This window comes from Rhinolophus sinicus, chromosome 17 (genome assembly GCF_057876585.1).
Source record: "Rhinolophus sinicus isolate RSI-liver-muscle chromosome 17, RSI-T2T, whole genome shotgun sequence".
Taxonomy (NCBI): Eukaryota; Metazoa; Chordata; class Mammalia; order Chiroptera; family Rhinolophidae; genus Rhinolophus; species Rhinolophus sinicus.
Window position 1 is genome coordinate 161,531,790 of NC_142517.1, and position 22,203 is coordinate 161,553,992.

At 42.0% G+C, this 22,203-nt stretch overlaps 1 protein-coding gene across 3 annotated transcripts in view; it reads left to right on the forward strand.

Annotated features, from left to right (window-relative positions):
- RAPGEF4 (Rap guanine nucleotide exchange factor 4) overlaps positions 1-22,203 on the forward strand; it is a 277,773-nt gene that overhangs the window by 144,914 nt on the left and 110,656 nt on the right. For 2 of the 3 annotated variants that reach the window (XM_019727445.3, XM_019727446.3), the window contains exons 5-6: positions 10,788-10,860; positions 15,126-15,145. In XM_019727445.3, coding sequence (XP_019583004.3) covers positions 10,788-10,860; positions 15,126-15,145 — 93 coding nt within the window. Of the gene's footprint in view, positions 1-10,787; positions 10,861-15,125; positions 15,146-19,732; positions 19,850-22,203 lie in introns of those variants that run through there. The other variant, XM_019727453.3, reaches the window with a different exon arrangement.

Below are 22,203 nucleotides of genomic sequence, written 5' to 3' on the forward strand. Positions count from 1 at the left end.
AATGGGGAGAGCTTGTCATTGAGCCGAGTTGGGAAAAGCAGATGTTGACAGAATAAATGAATTGAGAGAAATCATTCAAAGTTTCAACTCTGACTCCTTTTCATTTCTTGGCAACTTTTCATTTTGATACAGTTTTAAATATATTCAGAAAAGTTGCAAGACTAGTATAAATAATTCCCCTAGACTGTTTACTCTGATTCTACCGACTGTTTACATTTTGCCTCATTTGCTTTTTCCGTCTCTCTTATATTTTTCTGAATCATTTGTAAGTTGAGATATTTTTCTCCTTTACTGCTAAATATTAAATATTTCAGTGCATATTTCCTTAGAACAAGGACATTTTCTTATATAACCACAAGGCAGTTATCAAAATCAGTAAATCGGCTCCTTTTAACACTCATGGTATTCAAACACCATCCATAATGTTTTATAATTTCTGTTCTATTATTTTTGAACTGTCAGAGATTGAAATTAAATTTCTTTTTTCTTCTGATAGTGTTGGGGAAGAGAACACACACAATATTGTTTCCTCAAATGTATTACATGAGAAGCCTTTGCCAAGTTTATAGAAATATAGTTGGCAGTCACTGGAGTTACAACATAATGACACCAATTAGATAGAGCCATCAAAGAGATCAAAAAACTTTTCTGAGTAATACACTTGCATATTTGTTTGCCTTGGAATTAAATTTTTACAATGCTATCTCATTTTCAAGAATAACACTGAAATCACCCCTTGATAAAACCCACGTATGTGATCTTTATCTTTTTGCCTTAAACTCAGGGAAGATCTTTTGATGAGTAAATTCAATATATTTTCCAGATTTCTCTCAATTGTGTTAAATGGGAATATAGTAAAAAAAAAAAAAAAAATGAGGTGTCTAACAAGAAAGCAACAGTGAAATGTGCTCTGATAGCCAAAGCTGTCCAAGATATATTATTAAGGAGAGATTGAAAAAAAAGAGGATAAAGTATTGTATACCATACTATCCCATTGGTTTAAAACCAGTTGAAATTGTATGTTGGTGTGTGCATAGAAACATTTTGGACGTCACAGAGAAATGAGTTTTGGCAATGAGACTGGGTAGGTCAGTAGATGGAGGGTAGTGGAGGGAAACAATTTTCTTTTTTCATTTTATAAACTTGTAGTTTAAATTTGTTATCACATGTTTGTTTTATAGTAATGAAAATTGTTATTTTCATTACTATAATTGTTATTTTCATTGCTAAAAAATATAATTACTATAATTTTTCATTACTAAAATTGTAAGGGGGGGAGAGTGGAGGGTGGGAGGGGAGAGGGAAAGGGAACAAGATGGAGGGAAGGAGTTGGGGGGAGAGAATAGTACGTAGTTAGAACAAAACCATAAAGCAGTCATCAAAGATGACGTGGCTTAGAAAGGAGCAGCAATAGGCGGAATTATGAAAAAATAAGCCAGGTATGTAAAATGAATCATTTTCTACCTTCAACTATTTATATATGACTGCCAGTTTTTTTCAGCAAAATTCATGTATGGGTCTTTTTAAATGAAATTCTCACTAATGAGTGTGTTTCCGTGGTAATTCTGGTGGAGCAGATTGGCTGCTCTATTACTCTGTACTTCCTTTTAAATTAGAAAATTGATTAGTATTCAGTTTTGTAATTTAAATAGATTTTGATGTGTCAGATTTAGGTTTTGTTTTTATCAGCATCAAGTGATCTTCATGCTTCTCCTGTCCCTTCTCTGAAAGCAAGAGGCTTATTTATAAAGAGTGAACAAACATCACAGAGATATTTAACCATGTACATCATATGATTTCAATAGCTTCTTTCATCATATCTCCAAATCATTAGATTACTTTTTGTAGATTTTCATGCATTAGGCTTATTTTTCTTTCAAGCATTAGTTTTTTAAATGGAAATGTGCCCTGCGGCAGATTCGGCCTGAGAAGACATGATATGGAGGGAATGGGAACCAATATACCTTGCGTGCCAGGGTTGTGAAGAGCTGTGCATGGATTATTTCATTCAGTTCTCCCATCAACCATGATTGGGACGTGGTAATATTTCTGGTTTATTATTGAAGAACCCGAACCTCAGAGTGCTTAGGAAATTCTTTCATTTATTCATTCACTCAACAGTCACTGAAAGTCGGCTATGGCCCAGCCCTGTGCGAGGTTTTAGGTATGCAGTGGGAGAATGTCCTGTTAGCCTGTAATGGAGCAGAGGAGAAAGGCTTTGAACCAGCTCACACTCACATACGGTACATACCCACACGTCGCCTGGGCACGCTGATGGCAAACACTGATGACTCAGGCGTGATGCTGAGAGAGAGAATAAAAGAAACTCATATCAAGTGTGGCTCAGGGAAGGCCACTCCGAGGAAGTCATGTAGAAGTGCAGAAGTGTGGGAATTAGCGAGGCCAGTGGTGGGACGTACGTTCCAGGCAGCAGAAAGGACTGCAGGGGAAAGCTGAGTGCACTCAAGGGGGCCAGTGTGGTTGGAGACAAGTGACCCAGGGGCGAGTGTGAGAACTGTAGCTGTGGCAGCAAGAAGAGGGCAGCTCATGGGAAGGCTCGAAAGGCTTGTTAGCACCAGCAGATGTTTGCAGAACTGGATGGAACTCACATTTGCCTGGATCTTAAAGCTTTCTTTCATCCTTGCCCTCTCTCACGCCCCACCCCCTCTGACACACGGCACTGTGCAGTTCTCTTCTACACTTATTTCCCGGATGGCTAATGCACCACTTTCATTATTGACACCTCTTAGCGTTCATGCTGGGAGAAGAGGGGCCTAATCTGTTATTCGATGTTATGGAGGGGAGTTAGAAAGTACGGGGCATGAGTGAGGCCTCTAAGAACACACCATAGGGAAGACATACTACACTTCATGTTGTCTAGAGTAGAGAGATGGTAAAGACCAGGAACCACTCAAAGGATTCAAGGGGTGCAGTGTCCCACAATGACCAGGAGCTTCCCAAACCACACAGAGCTCCTGTACTGTGATTATCCAGTTGGTATGGATCTTGGAACAGAAATAATAGAAAGGATGATAATGAAGGGAGAGGAAGAAAGCAGGCACAAACAATGTGTGTGGGCAGAAAAGCTGCAGGAGTTTAGAATGAATTGAAGTAGAAAGTCTCCATAAGTCGAGAATAGTTGAAGCTAAGCAGTAGCTTACTGCAGGCTGTGGAGTTCCATTGATGTACAAAACACATAAAAGCCACTGCCCTTGTATAGTTTCCATTCTAGCGTCCAATGTGCATGACTATGGAGAAAGCTGGGGTCCTGAATGCCCACTGGGGGTTACAGGGTAGGATTGGAGTTAAGGCAGCAGGACAGGTGACTTATATGGATGCTTCTACAGAAACCTGGCCTGAAAATAACCAGAGACATGCATAGTATCTCTGGCCCAGTGGTTTCAGAGTTTGGGGGACAAAGCCAGAAACTAAAGGAACGTCTCTAAAGTGGGAAATTCAGATACCTGGTTGGGCCAGTAAAGTCTTCCTATCCCCCTGCCTTAGTCCGCGTGGGCTACTATAACAGAATCCCACAGACTGCGTGGCTTATCAACGACAGAAATTTACTTCTTACAGTTCTGGAGGCTGAGATCAGGCTGCCACCATGGTCAGGTAAAGGCCCCTTTCCAGATCCCACAGGGCAGAAGGGGCTAGGGAGCTCTGTGGGGTCTCTGCTAAGAGCCCTGATCCCATTCACAGGGGGTCCACCCTCAGGACCCAATCACCTCCCTAAGGCCCCACCTCCTAACACCATCACCTTGGGGGTTAGGATTTCAACCTATGAGTGGGGGAGGGGACACACTCAGATTATAGCAGCCCGTAAATCACTCCTCTGTCCACCGTCCGATCTGCCTACTACCCTTTGTGCAGCACATTGTAGAGCAAGAAAGCAAAAACAAAATGTTGGTAGATTTGCACTAATAAGCTATTACTTCCTGTGAAATGATCCTTTATTTAGCTTTTTAAATGATCCCTGCATCCTAATTCTGTCTTATCAGTATTTAGCACTTTTTTTGGAACTTGCATGTTTCCATTATATGTATTACTGACATTCCTATTAGTTTTCCAAGAGCTGGGTTTGAGCATTTTAATGCACAATAACTATACTTAATACCTATCACCCTTTGAAGACTGATATGGTTAAATTAAATGTCAATCAAGTTTTTTTTCTGTCAACAAGGAGGCAGTGGCTATTTTTTTCGATCTTCGTAGTCACATTTATTTGTTAGATGGACTGTAGTAGGGTCAAGCTTAGCAAAAAGAGAAGTATGACGACTTATTATGCAATAACAGCTCCAGAGGAAATTATTTTATGACTCTCAATTAAATCGCATTGACCTACTGTGTGTGTGTCTTGTTCTCAATTTGAGTTTCCCTAAGAGGAGCTCATAGCTAATTTAATTAGTCAAATATACAGAGTGTGCACTAACTTAAATTTTAATCATTTCAGTTAGCTCCTTGAAATCTCCGAACCTTTTAGTCCTATTAAAAGTACAGATGTGTTGAGTGTGCTTCAACGAGAAATCCGAGTCTTTAATATCATTACCTGTAAGTAGTTTGGCCTCTAGGAGTGAAGTGTTTTTACCACCCCCTCTTCCTCTTCCCCGGTTCAGGCTTCTTTGAGGGGCCACATCCAGGCCTGCCCTCCCCGTAAGGGTGTATGCCTTCCTTTTTTCCCCTTCAAAACCATTCTCCACTCATCAGCCAGAATGATCCTTTAAAAACACCTATCCGTTCTTGTCACTTCTCCCCTTAAACTGCTTCCCGTGATACTTAGATAGTGTTTAAACTCATCATCACGGCCTGCGACCTGCATGCAAGGTGTCACCTGTCAGGCCCCTGCACTGCTCGGGCCTCCCCACCTTCTCTCACCCACCTCGTCCTGACGCTCCTGCCAGACTGGTTGTGTCTCTTCACACCACATGTGTTCCCTCTCTTGCTGGAAGCCTTGTTCTTCCTTCCCCTGCCCCTCACGCCCAAGCCTCCTCAGCCTCAGATTCCATGTCAGCACCCTGACTCCCAAATCTGAATTTGTCCCACTTTCTACCACGCAGCCACATTTTCAGTACGCACTGTACTGTTTTCCTTTCAAGCCTCTGGCTCAAGTATGCTGAGATGATTGTTTGTATGGTCATGTGGGAAGGGCTGTCCCCCTCACTCGATGCAAGGTCTGTGAGGACCCCACTGGGCCACCCTTGTCACCTTGACTAAGCAAATGCATATATATTTATTCTCCTGTTCCTTCAGGGTTAACCTGACTAACCTCTATTATAAGTCTGACTGAATGAGAACTGGCTACACTTTTGCTCCTCACAGTAAATAAGTCTGCTCTCGCTTGAGGGTACATTAGGAACCCTACATCTTCACAAGCCAGTAGGACAGAGAATTTCAAACAGGTGCCTTTTTCAGAGAGACTTTATTTGCTCACTTGCAGCGTCATCCCACTCGGGCTTTAGTCTAGGATTCTTGGACAATTTGGGTTTGGAAACTTCCTCCATTAGCTACAGTTGTGATTATCACACTCCAAATTATAGCTCTTGCAGGTTGGTCATGAATTAAAAATGGCCAGGAGTTGGCAAGCAGAATTTTGCCTCCATTTAGAAATATCTACAATCGAGCCAACGGATGTAATTAAACATCATTGAAGAAGAAGTGTTGATGGAAGTGCTTGGTGCCCCATTATGCCAATGCTATAAAAATCAAGAAACAAAGAAACAGAATACTTTGGCATAAGGAGTGAACCCAGTCCAGCCAGTGATTTGCTGCGAGAAAAGCAGTCCATAGGGCTTTAAAGGGTAAACAGAAAAATTCCACTCGAAGGTTTCCATTTACAACTGCTTTGCTTTCCTCCTCTTTTCTACTCTTCCCATATTTCATATCTCTAGCTCTCTGAGATTTTAGAGCAATGTGTCATGTCCCTTTTCACATCATACATTATATAGCGTACAGAAGTTGTGAAAGAACTCTTGCCAAGAAACAGAAAAAAAAGGACCTAGACTTTATACCCCTATTCCAAGCTATTCCACCACATAATTATGATGCTTTCACAGAGAGTACAGGCGAACTGTTTGCCATTACGTTTTATGAACTCAGCTTTAATACTCTGGGAGAACGTAGTAAAGATGTAGTGAATGGGACATTATGAGACGACGGAGCCCCACACCCCTGGAACGGCCCTGTCAAGTCTTCCCCACTCTGGACACTGCCCACCCTGGGCTGTCATTAGTTGTCCCTGGACTGAGCACGTGCCCCTCCCCACAGGTGTTCACACCAGGGCCTCATCCGCGTGGCTTCCTGTTTTTAATGCTTCTCTAGTGCTGACATCCCAGCCTAAGGATACTGTTTATGTTTTCCCTGCAACCTGATCATCTCCTAGGCCCCAGGGACGGAAGGCGGGGGTACAGTTGCTGGGAAGGGGTGTGCCCAAAGCTCCGATTTCCGCCCTGCTGCTGCTGGCTGGGCAGGGATGTGGTCACCGCCATGTGCCACACTGGCCTCTCTCAGGGAGGCTCCTGCTGGTAGCTTGGGTGGACCTTGGCAGCAGGCAGCAGCTTGGAGAACATCCAGAAAAGGTTTCACAGTGTGTCAGCAACACGGTGACCTCCCGGGTGAGGAGTCCTGCCCCACTGAGACCCCTTCTTCTCTTATCATACAGGGTCCAGCTAGGGTTCAAGCTGCCAGCTTTCCTTTATTCTCTGCAAGTCCTGCTTTACAAACTGACATTGGCCTTTCAGAGTGTGGCATGTCTCTAGTATGCCTCCTCTCCCAGCAGATACCACCCAAATACTGTATTCTATCTCCTAGCCCACACAGAGCCTTTGTGCAAATTAGGGAGAGGTACCCCTGCTCTAAGGGGGAGCAGCCCCAGGCCAGGGCTTAAGGCTGTGGAGCAGATCTAGATTTTGCCCCAGCACCCGTTGGCCTGGTAGTTGCTCTACCCGCCTTCCTGCCAGCCTTTCTCAGTGGTTTGGTGGGGGCAATGGATTGGACAGGAGATGGGCTAGGTTTTAACCTTTCTGAGACTGTCATCTTTTGTCCCTTCTCAGAAAATATTAGTGTACCTGGTAGCACATTATCACCTCAGTTTAGGGACCCACATCTGGTCTCCTGAGCCCGAAGACATCTTCCTTCCCCTCTACTCTAACCCCCCACCCCCCATCCACCTTCCCTCCTCCCTCTGTTCTGAGCCACAGGAACTGACTTTACTTTACAAACTGGCCAACTGTCATTTACAGATTCACTTGTTTTTAAAGGATCCCGTTAATAAAAACAGTTCTGATGGCTAAAAGGCATTACTTACTTTTGTTAAATTATTTCTGACCTTGCTCTCTTGTGCTCTTCTTTTCTCCTTGGACTGTTTTGCATGTGAATATAAAAATAGGCAGTTTACTATAAAACTATTTAAGAAAGTCTGTTATTTAAATTCTTATTTCTCTGCAGCCCCATTTAACAGACAGGTCAGTAGATGCATTGTGAGTGTTTATACTGAGTGTGTATCCACAGCCTCAGTAATGAAGTTGTCATGTAGGGAATGTTCTTTCCTAAAACTGCTTGGGAAATATCATCAAATATTCTGTGGTAGCTTGATTGTCCTTCACTCATTATTTCTATTATTATTATTATTATTATTATTATTATTATTATTATCAGCAACCATTTATTAAGTGCCTGATATGCGCTTGGCACTTTCACAGATTTTATTTCTCATCCTCCCACTGGTCCTGAAAGACGGGTGTCATTCTCCCAGGTTCCTTAGCTAGAACACTGCGGTAGGTCACTTACTCAAGTTCACACACAGGTAGCATGGGGTGGAATTAGAATTAAGACCCCTTTCTTGGGTGATTGCAATGTCTGCCGCTTTCCATAACATCAGACGTTCTTAGTTTTTTTCCATTGAAGTTCCCCGAATGCAGACGAAATCAATATATTATGCCCTGGATCTAGACCCTTTGTAGCGAGACATAGCCAGCAGCAAGCTCACAATTTCTTTGAAGTCTCATGCTTTTAATCTTTAAAATGTATGCAAATTTAGCTTTCTACTCCATGTTAAAAAGTATAAAAATAATCCTCTACACTACTTGGCATGGAATAAAATTTAAGCTCCAGGAAGAGCTCCCATGAGCCCCTCTCACATGCCGGCCTGCCCTGCAGGATGCCACACTGGGGGTCTGCACTGTTCAGTTTGAGAAGGTCAGCCTTGCACTGTGGTGCATCTCAGATAAATTCTTAGTACCCGTTTTTTAAATAAACCTGTCAGGTGTGGAGCCACCTGTCTCTTGGCCAATCCACAACCACAGAAGTCTTCCTAACATAGTAGGGTCCCTAATACTTCCTAGATAAGTCCTCAATTGACCTTTGTTGCTTCTTCATGGATTTCTTTGAGTGACCTCTGTCTGGCTGGAAGTTTAGAGATTATTTAATTTGGGGGTTTGTAAACTTTTATTTTTTAGATGCAAATGCCATCTTTCACATGAAATTGGTCTTAGAACTCTAATTTATAAAACAGATAAAAGTGAAGACACTCTAGTTGCCATAGGGGCTGAGGGCTCTGTTTGCACAATGCCCTTGTCCGAGGGAACTCAGGGTTCTGCAGAATAAAATTTAAGAACCCTGGATCAAATTCAGAGCACCCATTTTACAGATGAAGAGACTGAAGCCAGAGATCTCGAAGGATGTGTTTGAGGTAACCCAGCTGCTTAGTGACCAAGCCAGGAGTAGACCCTAAGAACAAAGTGTACCAAACTCTTCTAAGACCCCTGAAGGCCCTTGTGGTTTTCTGGTCCTATGAATAACTGATTTCCTAACTGTCCTCATCGTTCCTGGAGGACTGGAGGGGGAAGGTTGAGGAGTCCTCCAGCCAGGGGCCGTCCACAGTGTGGGTCAGGGTGTGGGGCAGTTAAAGCTATAGCTCTGCCCAGTGCATATGGTGATTTAAAAATGATTGAGTGAAGCCATTTAAGTTACTGAGGTATCAGAGTATGTTGGGGTCCTGACAAAGGCTTTGCAGGGAGAGGTCCACCACGGCTCCCAAGAGGACGTTGTCAAGGGACACAGCCAGGCTACTGCACAGCCCTGCAGCTGGGGTGTGGGACGAATGTAAAGGTGACAGTAACCACCATAAAAATGTGCTGGGTCGCTTCTGAAAAACTGCTGACCTCAGGTTTAAGCTGGCCTTTGCTGACTTTTCATGTGGGGGGCTCGTTAACCGTGGCCTGGTGAATTGGTTAATTCCCTTTTGTTTTCTGTTTCTCAGAAAGCTTGAAGTGGCCTTTAAGTTTCTATGAAGACATGCACTGCGTCACAATCTAGAGTCACTAATAGAGTCACCTCTCACCTTTCAGGTCGCCCCTTCAGTGCCAATAAGCCCCTTATAAGGTAGCCCCATCCCTGCCTGCTCTCTCTGCGCCTGTTTAGTTCTGAGTCCAGCATAATGTCCTGCCGAGAAATGTGTTTCATCAACGCGTTCTCGTGAGGAAGAAGAGTACAGGGTGTCATCAGAAAGAAGTGAATCGGAAGTGGGAAGTTATCAAAGGAACTGTCAGGAATTCAGGGTGACAGATTGGTCCTGTGGGGATGTTTGAGTGATTAGTTCACTCAGAAGCGAGAAAATCATGATTTTTAATGTTTGCGTGCAGGTGTTAGTATAGTTGCCTCAGAATGAGAACACGAAAGGATTAAAAAATAAAAGCTAGTCACATCTTGATTAGAAGAAGGCTCTTTTGAGAAATCGTCAATGTTACATTACAAACACCATTCAAATCTACCAAATGGGCCAGATGGTTGCTCAAATATTACACGTTGCCAGCTGCCCATTGCTACAGATGAAGTCTTTTCTGCTGACGTTTGTGTATCCCACAAGCACATTCCAGAGTGTTGATTCTTTTGATGCTGTTTAATATTTATGTGTCATCATAATTATAAACCATAAATATACATGACACCATGCAATAAATAAAATTTCCCAGCTTTCATTCTGAAAGGGGAGGAGGCTATATTTATTACCTGAGAAGAGAGGATTCTCATATTCATTTTCCATTCTTTGTAAATGCCACTCCTCTCTTGCTGGAGGCTCTAGATTGCTTTATGCTCACCAAGCCTTATCCCTTCAAAACAGCACGGACTCCAGGGGCTAGTATATATTGCTGAGCTCCAGGTTTTAGAGCATTCCTGGACCAAAAGTCAGGGGGATACAATTCAGGGGAATCCAAATAGTTCTAAAGGAAGCCAACCCCTTCTATTTGACAACATACCAAAAGTTCTTTGCAAGTCACATATGGGCAGGTGTATAATGTAAAAGGAAGTAAGTAAATGGAAGCAAATCAGCTTCTTTCAAAACAGACATTTTCCAGAGATGTATTGCTTTGAAAGAAAGCTGATTCAGTGCCATTCACCTATTTATTTGTATCTGCATCTATAAAAACCAAGTGTCTTTTCCCTCTACAAAAACCTGAGCATTTGTTTGCGGGAGTGAGAAGCTGGGCAAGATGTGGAGGGAGGGTAAAAGCCCACACAATTCGGGTAATCAGTCACAAGTACACAAATGAACTGGCTGAGATAGAACCCCCTCCCTGGGCGGAGAAAACATTCAGTCTTATTCAGGAAGACCTCTTTAGAACACAGCATCTTTATTTTAGACCACAGATCCCAGACAGCACGTTTCATGGCTCTATAAATACAAGACTCAGATGCTTCCTGACACCCAACGTTTCTGCTTTTTAACGTGTAAATAAATGAATGCTCCAAGTGAGTAAATATCTGTGCATTGAGTTTACAATCTTGTCTTTCAGAAATATCGACAGTACATGGCAGGACTTCTGGCTCCTCCTTATGGTGTTATGGAAACGGGAACTAACAATGACAGTAAGTGAAAAATGTGAACATTTTGTATCTAAAAATTTGTCGTGTGGTGTGTGTTTTCATGTGACAAAAAAAATATGTCCTACACCAGCTTGACAGAATAAGTTTCCAGACTCCTTTGTGGATAAACAGACCTGACAGCCCACATGGGTAATTTGAAAAATTGTTAACACAGTATTATTTTGTGGTTTTAGCTGATGGAGGGAGGTATGCTTTGGTGCCAGCTGGAACTTCAGCATACTTAGGAAGCTCTCTGGGGATCTCTTCATTTTATAGTGAAATCCAGTGTTATTTCTGTGCTCTTTAAAAAAATGGAATTCATGAACTGTGTTTGTCCCAGTCAAGTCGAGACACCTGAGAGCTCCACCTCTTGCTTATTTTGATGTTATTGATGAAAGAGAGAAGCAGCACGTGTCACTATTCTTCTTAAATCACGGCCTCTCCAAACTCCGGGCCTTTTATAAGAGACCAGTCTCCGTCTGATCATAAAAGAAAGGGAGTTTTTCTCTTGTGATACTCTTTTCTAGTGAGTGCCCACTAGGCTCAAAGAAATCCTGTGTCCTGAGTCTATCTGTGTGTGCATGTTGGAAGCACCTATTTAGCACTGGTTACTATCCCTGGGCGATGCTCGGTGCATTGCTGAGTCCCCTTATGGCTCTTGCACATTTACATGTGACAAGGTACCAAGTACTGGGGTTTTTGAAGCGGTGGCACTTCAGCTAGACGCAGTGACGCAGCAGGCAGCACTTCCACTCGGAACATCTTCAGAGCCAGAGAGTCACCCTTCAAATCCTCCTCCTGTCTCCTTTCTAGCTCCTCTTTCTAGCTTCCTATCCACTGTTACTCCCAGACCTGTCACTCTCTGTAGGTGATTGTCCTCCCCACTTGACCACGATCTTAAGTGAGCTTCCTCACTTTCCTTCCCCTTGGGTGCACTATTTCTGTGTAGGCCCTGCCCTCTCTCTCTCCCTCTGTTTCTCTTCTGTCCTGCGGGAGGAGGGCAGATCTTTCTTTCCTTTCCTTTCTGCCCCTATTCTTGATTTTTCTCTCCTGGCTGATCTAGGGCTCACTGGCTCATGAGAAGTACCTGAGGTGAAATCCCAGCTGTGCTGTCTCCTAGCTGTGTGACCCTAGGCAAGGCACTTAGTCTCTCTGTGCCTTGGTTTCCTCACAGAATTATTGTGAAGATTAAATGAAGCAAAACGCGTCAAGTGTTTAGAAGGGTTCCAAGCATATAATGAACACCCAGATGACGTTTGTTATGATTTCCTCTTTAACCCCTCAAAGGCTGGCTTCTGCCCCATACTTCTTGACTGAAACCACCCTGCAGCTTCCAGTGACCAACCAATAACCAGACTCAGTTGTTACTGTTTCCCATTCTTTCTGAATTGAATAAGACTTTGGGTGCCCAGGCTCCACTCTCCCCTGATTCCCTGGCTCCACTGCGTTCTCCTTGTTTTCTTGGGTCTCGCTGGCCATTGTCTTTTTCACAGGTACTTCTTCCTCTCATTCAAAAGTCTAGGTGTCACCCAAACTGCCTTGGCTGTTTTTCTCTATACTTTCCTCTTGACCATTGCATCATTTCTTGCTATTAATATAAATACTTCCTGAACCAATACCTCTGATTCCTCCAAAGGGCAGCCTAGCTTTGCAAATGACTGCGGGTTCTCTTTCCTCCAGGGTGTCCTGCTGGCTTCTTAAACTCAAAATATCAGTAGCAGGGGTGGCCAGTTTGCTCAGTTGGTTAGAGCATGGTGCTAAGAACCCCAAGGTTGCCGGTTCGATCCCTGCATGGGCCACTGTGAGCTGCGCCCTCCTTAAAAAAAAAAGAAAAAATCAGTATCAGAACACATCCCAACCCCCACAAAACTGATCCTCTGTCCTGAAAGCTCATTTGCATTCTTAACTCCACTGTTCTGCTCCCATCTACCAGGCTCTAAACCCTAACCATTGCGGAGTCATCCTTTCTCTCACCTCTACCCACCGGAGTTAATCACTTGTCCATTCCTTGCTTCTTCCTTGGTCACGTTCATATTCTTTCATTTCTGTTTCCTCCACAGCCACCTGCTGAGGGCCTCGTCACTCTTGACCTGAGGGCAAAAATGACTCTGCTGGCTCTGAACCTTCAGTGTCTCACCCTTGGTCTACCCTACAGCTAACTTACACAGAATTGTTTTTTTGATTAAAGTTTATTGGGGTGACAATTGTTAGTAAAGTTACATAGATTTCAGGTGTACAGTTCTGTATTACATCATCTATAAATCCCAGTGTGAGAACTTTTTTTTATTTACTTTTTATTGTGAAAATTTTCGAACATACAGAATGATACAGTTAACACCCATGTTTTCATCACTTTGATGAAATTAATCTTAATGTCTAAATAGGATTTGTTTATGAACTTAGTGTGTATTGTAAAATTAATAATCCCATGCTTCTTTCTTTTGATCATATATACATACACTTCCCCCCAAAATACTTCAGCGGGTATTTTTGAAAATAAAAACTTTTCCATGCGTAACCACTGCGTCCTTAGCACATCTAGTAACTGGCGTGGTTTTCCTTACTAATATCTCCCACCGTGTTCATATTCAGATTTCCCCAACTGAATATGTTTATAGCTCATTGCTCAAACTGGAATTCAATCGAGGACCATGCCATTGCGTCTGGTTTCTATGTCCTAAATGTCTATTAATTATGAACGGTCCCTTCCCTCCTATTTCCTGATCGTATCACTCTGTTGCTCAAAACCTTTTAATATTTGTGCATGGCCTGCCATGGAAGGCACAATTCCAAGGCTGCCAATGCCTTAGCCCAACTTTCAAGTTCCTGCCTGGCCCCAAATCACCTTTTCAGTACTATTTCTCTAGAGAAACCTTAATTTCCAGCCACTGAGTTACGGTGATTTGTGCAACTGTGTATTTATCTTAAACCTAGAAAATAAGCTTTTGTTACGCCCCTGTATCTCCTCATTCAACCAACTCTAGTCCTTTCAAATGGTGGTTGATTGGGTGGATGGATAGATGAGTGGAGGGAGGGAGGGAGGGAGGGAAGGAGGGAGGGAGAGAGGGAGGCAGGGAGGGATAGATGGATGCAAAATGAGTTTCTGAGTGCTAACATTAGGCCACCCTTAGTCTTTCTGACAGATCTGGGAAGTGGTGGCAATCATGCCCATTAGTACTCTCTGTTTGAGAGAACAACCTTTTCTATCCCCCCGTTTCTTGCCTGAGATTTTATACCCTGTTGCTATCTAAGTTTGGAGCCAAAGTTTGATTAGGGAATGTTTCCAAATAGTCTCTTCCATTCTTATCCCTCCCGTGCACTGCACTGCTGCCTATTAGGATGTGCACTCAGTTCTTTTAATGCCAATATTGTAAATCATTGTAGCCCCTTATTAAACGCAGAATTTGGATATACTATATTTTTATAAACCACCTCACACTGCCTCAGTGGTTCAAAGCTGGGTGCAAGCCACAGATAAGAACCACTCGTGCTTTCATGTCTCCTCAGTATAAGGCTACTTATGCCCACTGCACAGGGAGCGTTAAGCTCTGCTAGGGCTCTGGGGCTTCCTGGATGGCCACCTTTACCCTGTCTATCAGAGTAGCAGCCCCAAAGGAAGTGCAAAGGACCAGGACATGCCTGTAGTAGGTGCTCATGAAATGTGTAAATGAATGCATAGATGGATGAATGTTTAATTTTTTTGCTGAGAAAACTAATATATCCCTGGAAACAGCCACTGCCCTGATCAGACCTGACTTGGAGGCAGCAAACGAAAGCCGTATTCTAGTGGGTTTTATGCGCAATGTGCCCCTAGGTTCCAATCCCTGTAGCAGTATGAGTTGGTTTGAAATGTAAAAATATATTATGTGCAACTTTTGTTGCTGATGTGTCTGTCTCAAATTTTCAGTGCTCTGGTGGCCAAGACAGAAGAATTAGCTGCTCACGTGGTATAAATGAACCAGGGATAGATTTTTATCTCTGGGAAGGTAAAGCATATGGTAGAAAATCTAAGTTGGCATGAAGTGTTGTCTGGCACACAGCCCTACTCCTGATTCATTGATTTATTTATGCTACAGATTTTGATAGATGCTGCTATTTTTCTCTAGATAGCATTGTGCAGGTTTTCTTTGTTTTGTTTTTTTGAAAACACCTCACACTGCCTCAGTGTTTTAGTTGGTTTGATTCAGGAAAGGATTTCAGTTCCATTTTACAGGTTGATCTTACAATTCATGGTCTCTCTCTCTCTCTCTCTCCTTTTCCTCTTCTAGGGATTCCTGACAAGGAGAACGTGAGTAGCTATTCTCTCTGCCTAGCTTCTAAAAACTGTCAAAAGGTAAAAAATAATTATGGTTACCTTGCCAGCAAAGAGAGTTCTTTATCCACACTCAACAGAGCAATAAATATCTTTCTAATCTTATTCTGGCATCTCTGGTGGTTCACTTTGAAACATAAAGGGCAGAAGGCTGATTGCTCTGACACGGTCCTCACATGTCCTTGACGTTAAGTAGTCTAAAGAATGGTTACGCTAGGGGGAAGCAGCACAGTTGCTAAGTGTTTTCTTTTTCCCCCTGATGTATCCACGGCAGTACAACAAGTCATTAGTTCAGCAACCTATAGAAAATTTGTGGTTTTTCCTTGGCAGGAATACAAAATACGCAATTCAGGGTCAAATGATGAATTTGCCTAGTTGTATCCCAGTGCGTTAAAGTCAATCTTTCTCTTTGGAAGCCAAAAATAATGAATTACTATAGTTGTTTAGGGAAAACAGGTGAGAGAGTGGAAAGCTTAGGATCAACCTTTCCTAAGAAATAGGATCAAGCATGTATTCTAAGAATGGGAGTGGTTTGTGACATTATCTTTGATGTCATAAACATGATGTAAATAATAATGATACCAGTTATATTAACTGGAATCTAAATTTAGACAACGTCATGGAAGGGTTACTGATGGAAGCACATAGTGATGAGTCTGAAGCGGTGCTTGGTGGCTCTCAGATGTGTCACATTGCTGTACCCAGGTGGCAATGTCACCCTTTTCTTTCTCTGCTTTTGGTCCTGTGTCTGTGGACTGAGATATCGTCTTAATTAAATTCAGGTTATTTTTCTGTTCCTTCTCGGCAATCTGACTCTAGCTTTCTTTAGGTCTTCCTCTTTTCATAATCTTGGTTTTAAAGGGCTGGTTGGGAATTCTCACCCACTGCTGTACTGCTACAAATTTGGGTCCAAGACCTAGCAACGTCACTTCAAATGTCACACCCAAATTTTACTTGGCTTGGTTCCGCAAAGGATTTTAGTTCCTCCTTGTGGGGCCTTGCGCAAGCTACCTGACTTCTCTAAGCCCCCCTCCCTCATCTTCAAAATGTGGCCACTAATCCTGACAACCCTAAAAGGCTGTTATGAATATTAAATGAGATAAGCTGTGGAAAGCATAGAGAGATACTACAATAGAGCTCAGTAAATGTTAGGACTATTATTGTAATTATTATTTTCTCAAGCCTTGTATCATTTTCTAGCTATCTTTGCTCTGAAAAGTGTTCTGCCTTTTAGTAGGTTGGCGCAAAAGAAATTGAGGTTGAAAAGGTTAAAAAAAAAATGCAAAAACCGCAATTACTTTTGCACCAACCTAATATAGAGTAACTATTCTTTTGCCTTTGTGATTCTTCTTAAAATACCTTTCTTCAGCAAACCTTTCCCTTGGTCTTTTGCTATTAAAAAATATTTTTGTTGTTGAGTAAAGCTCTAGCTAATGAGGTTCATGGAGAGTCTAAAGCCATGGCCTTTAGACTCTGAAGTGAACAAACTGATCCTGCCACCGTTTGGACACGGATGTCCCAAAGCACGCTACCACAGAAAATACACAGGGCATTAGCCAAATAAAGAAGATGAAAGAGCTCCTTGTGAAGGGCCTATCAGTGATGTGGAGAGCGCACACAGAATGGCCAAACCCTGGGGGGTCTAACATGTTCTAAGCTTCAAAAGGAAGCTCTGACTCTCTGAGGCCCCCAGTGACCTTTAGATTGGACCTCCCTGCCGTGGGACGCCAGCCACATCGTTCTAAGCAGAGAGTCTACCAGCTGTCATCATGTAGCTCACTTTGTGACAAAATAGGAATTGGAAGTTTGCAGAAAGTTGGATACAAGGAACCCTTCACACCACGTGGCCCTGAAGGATTTGGGGGGCTGGCCAGGCTGTCTCCCCAGTATTAGATGTCGTGTATGCTTATTTGCATTTGTTGGAGCCATTCTATGTCAAATGCTCTAGCAAACAGAAAAGCACACTTTTTCTCTATCAACAGATAGAGTGGATGTAATGTCACACTGTGCTATTAGGAACCCTCTCCAGTGCCATCAGTCTGAGTAAAGCAAATGAGATGAAAGACATTCATGAGCAGAGTTGAAGCTCCAGAAAGATAAAAAGAAGCCTAAGAGCCTTAAAGTGGTGTTAATTGAAGTTTTTCCTTTATAATAGACCAGTTGCGTTATGGTGATTTCTTTTATTCTTTACCTTCTTTAACTACATGCTGGATGATATTATATTCTCTTTATGTTTCTAAATAGCAATAATATGCCTGTGACTGAAATAAAAGCACTTAGACTATTGTTTCAGTGTCCAAACAGAGTCTTTGTGGAAAGAATATATTCTCCTTTCCAGCTCCTACTCTTGATTTTGTTAATCACCGTGTTTAACTTTTAATCAAGTATGCAGCTGTCAGTAAGTGGTGTTTTTATCTGCCTTGCCAGCTACATTTTATTTCCAGACCCAGGCTTACCTTACATAAAACGAACTTTCTTTTCATAAATTGCACTTGCGTAGAAACAAATGGGCTGGCCGTTAACTTGCTGGATTATTTTGCCTACTACTTACTGTAATTGGTAGAGACATCGTTTAACGTTAGGTACCACAGGACATTGGAACCTATAAAATAACTGATGAAAATATTAGAAAAATGACCATTGAGCCAATAAAGCAAGTAGACTATTTTGGTAGGGTTGCAGTTGTTTGGGGCTTTTGATTTTATGTAGAAGTTCTTCTCTTTGACCTGTGTTAAGTTGTATTTTTTCTGTCTTCTATATGTGCCATACCTGACTGACCATGTTTTTAACATAGAAGCTAAAGATCATAAGTAAAAGAAAGCTTTATAGTTGAACAGTACCGTTGCCCTTTGAAAGTATGAGCTTGTCTATAATATTTTTGCTACTTACGTAGGTTTTGTTGCTTATTCTGCTCCATCCTTTTGAGAGGCAACTGCTATGGAGTTTTATAGTTTTAGGAGTTTATACTTTTCTTCCTCAGTGTGGAGGAAGCCAGAAAATAGATTCAAGAAGAAACTACAAAATAATCCCATTGCCTGATTCACAAACACCTTGTTTCCAACAGGATCATTAGAGGTCTTCAGTTTTCAGGCCATTGTGATTAGCAAGCTTGATAGTGTGCTTAGCAAGCTTCTTGCTAAATATGAAAGAGTACTTTCCCAGGATAAAACACAATCGACGCAGAGGTCAAAGTTTCCCGAGCACTGCAAGAACTGATGCCACCAGTTAATACCGTGTTTCCCCGAAAATGAGACCTAGCTGGACCATCAGCTCTAATGCGCCTTTTGGAGCAAAAATTAATATAAGGCGTGGTCTTATTTTACTATAATATAAGACCGGGTCTTTAATATAATCTAACGTAATGTAACATAACATAACATAATATAATGACCGGGTCTTATATTAATTTTTGCTCCAAAAGACGCCTTAGAGCTGATGGTCCTGCTAGGTCTTATTTTCAGGGAAACACGGTAATGAGCAAGCTTTGGGGTCTTGGAAAACTATTTGATACGTCTCATTTTAAGAAGACGACTTCAATTTTCTCAAACTTTTAAAAATCACAGGTCATTTATAGGAAGACTAATTTTCAGAAATTATTATAAAGACAAGATTTTAAATGGCAAATGATAAGAAAATAATTTACACAGTTTGTGAAAATTCTCATTAAAAAGAGGGCAATAGAATAATAATAAGCAAGAAACTATTAGGTTCAAAGGTTAGGAATTATTAGAGACTATAATGACATTTATCTCTGTTGTTGCTCTTTTTCAAGGTTAGAGAACACAAATTAGAATATTTCCCACCAATTAAATGATGACATCTTATTTTACCATTATAGACTGGCTATTATTCTGGCCAGATAAAGAAAAAGGAAATTGTGTATCCTGATACAAACATAAAATATATTAAAAAAAACCTTAGATAATCCCATTAAACCCTGTAAAACCTTTCAACTCCAGCTTTAGAACACCTCCTGAATTCAAACCAACAGTTTTCTGCAGAACACAATTTTAAAATCTTGCTTTAAAACATGCCCAATGCTCATCCAGAGCTTATCAAGACATCTTGACCAAAGTTCACGGATTGACCCGGCAGCCATTTCCCTCTGTTCTGGGCTGAGAATGGTTTCACCAGTGCTGTCACCACCCAGAAACAACACGCATGTGATTGGCTGAAGGTGCAAAGCTCTCCACAGGAGAGCAAACCAATCAAATGCTAAAGACTTAGAAAATACTGAGCCTGCTTGTTTTGATTTTGAAGGACAAATTGCTTATCGTCCAAGAGAAGATTAGATGCAAGCTGTTGCTGGCCCCATTCTGTGCGTTGTGTAGTGTGTAAATACTCATTTCTTTAGCTGGCCTATTGGAACGTGTAGCTCAGTGAGCCAAGACTTACTTTGCCCCACCTCCTGGAGAGCCCCAGTGACTTCATGGCGAAGGTGCCAAGGGCAACTTCAGCTCTCGGGTCTCTGAAGACATGTTTGTTTTTGTGTTTGTGAGTTATGCACTTTATGGGGCAGAGTGCCCTTGCTGAATTCCTTTCTGCTTTTTATTCCGTCTGTTCCTCTAATCGCTTGTGAAAGCTGACTGTACCGTCTTCCACTCCAGCTTCCAGTTTTCGCTTCCAATTTTAAGATGATGTGTAGTTGTCCTTCATCTAAATAGTGACTGGTAAATGCAGGTAACACTCTAAAAACCTGATCTTCTGTTGTCCACTGGGCCAGGTGTTTGTTGCCTCTGCGTGTTCTCGGCCATGTTCACAGGACCTGCTCGCCGTGAGTTTGCTTGGAGAAAGGGCACATACTGGGGTATATTTGGGTGGTGACTTTGTTACTATATTTTAGAGTTATGTTTATAATATTAGGAATTACATTCAGTGATTGTTTTAATGTTCTAATGTTGGTGTCTCTACACTTTAAAAATTTCTTTGATGGAATAGAACTTTCTAATGTTGCTGCCCGGATGATGGTTTTCTAGGCGTGCCACCGAGTTATACCATGTAACCCTGCTCTGAATAGGTTCTTAATCTTTTCTGTAACTAGAATGTGACTTGGCCACATATCACAGAGAACCTGGGCAGCGTTTAATAGTTAACACTGATAACAAAAGAAGCAATGAGATTCCCCAGGCTCTCTAGCCAACAGCTTCTCTCTGCTCTCACTTTAAGAAATAGCGCAGGCCTGAGGTGAGGCTGCTCCGTACAGGCTGTGCTGCTGAGAATCAGTTACACCACCAGCAGGGACAAGGAACGTAAAGTCGTGTTGATAGTAAGGTACTAACTGCTGAGTCCAAAGTTAGGGGAGAGTGTATTGCTGTCTTCAGAAATATTTCATCCTGTGCTGCAGGTAATACGTTCATCACCTGTAACTCTGGGCTGCTAGCATGTTATCTCAACTGAGCGTGAGAATAAAATATGTAGTGTCCTTTATGTATTTGAATTTTTAATTTTCTTGTTTTGAGAAATTGAAACCAGACTATTTGCAAAATACGTCTCATGTTTCAGAGAGCAAAGTGTAGCAATCTCAGATAGGATAAATTAATCTGGGGATAACATGTCATTTAATATTTGGATTCTTTTCTTATAACAGTTGTGTATCAGACAGGCTCCCTTGAATCTACTGATGTTAAAATATTCTGTAGTCATTTTCCTTACCTATAGGTAAAATTACATTGAAGAGAGAGAGAGATGATAGATATTATCTATCTCTGATGTACATACACACACACACACATCTACATATATAGACACATACATATGTATGTATGTATAAATATATATTTAGCTATTTTCATTCTTTAAATTTTCCAGAAAAGAAAATTGTAAAATCATCTTTAGTAGTTCTGGTATAGTTCAGAATTCATATTGCCAGTTTTTAAAATTGTTTAAGTTCTCTGCACTTCAACTTTGCTTTATTTTCTATTTTCCTTCAGTCAAAGAATGATTCAGAAATGCCCATAAAATGTGCCATCTATTTGCTTGAAAACTTTCATTTAACACATGCGTATTGATTGATCCCAGGCCCCATGGAGGACTATGAAAACAAATGAAGCAGTTTATCTTCAGGGAGCTGTAATCAGTGGATAGAGGCAGACATGTGAACACATTAGTGCAAGGAAGTGTCGTGGACACATGTGGGCAGAAAGCGTGGCATGAGGATGTGGCCTAGGAGCTCGTCAGGCTTGAGTTAAAGCCCAGCTCTGCTACTTGCTACCCATGAGAAGGGTGGACAAGTCAGCTCCCCTCCTTAGTCCTCTGTTTCCTCATATACGGATCAGGAATAAGAACAGTGTCCTACCCCAGGGTGCTTCCAGGAGGATTAATGAGGTGCTGCATGCCAAGTGCTTAGCCAGGGCTGGCACCCACTCTGTACCAGGACACAAGGGGGCAGTGTGCAGTTCTCAGGGAGAAGGGAAGGGGCTCGGAGCAGGCCTCCCGGAGGAGGAAATGCCTGCATGCACTCTTGATGGAAAGTAGACGTTACCCAGGTAGAAGAGAAAGGAGGACATTGCATGAACCAAGGAACAGAGCCCCAGAACTTTATCTCTTGGGGCTAATTTCCTCAGGTCGAAAATGAAAAACTGTTCAGTATTTTGGGCATTCTGCTTTCTAGAAACCTTGTTAAAGTTGTCAAAATCTGGCTTCCCAGCTTCAGGCATTTCCAGGTCCCAGCAAAACATCATGTTTTACCCTTAAGCTTGATCTGTTTTGAATGTAGGTGAGGAATTAGCTTGCATTTTGCCCTGTATCATGCCTCCCCATAGCATGCCTTCTTTTTTAAAAGGACAGATCTAGATTGCTGAGGCCTCTGAAGCCGATTGTTCACTCTGATCCCCAGATCCTTTTCTGCTGCAATTGCCGACGAGTCAGTGCTCCCTCATTTCTGTTGTTCTCCTTTGTTTTTCCCCCCATTCTCTAGAATGAATCACTCTGCAAAGCTTTGTATTGAATTTTCCCCTCTTTTTCCTTTTCCATTTGCCGAGGTCATTTTAAATTTCATTCTAGTTCTCCGAGGTGCCAGCCACCCCCTCCCAATT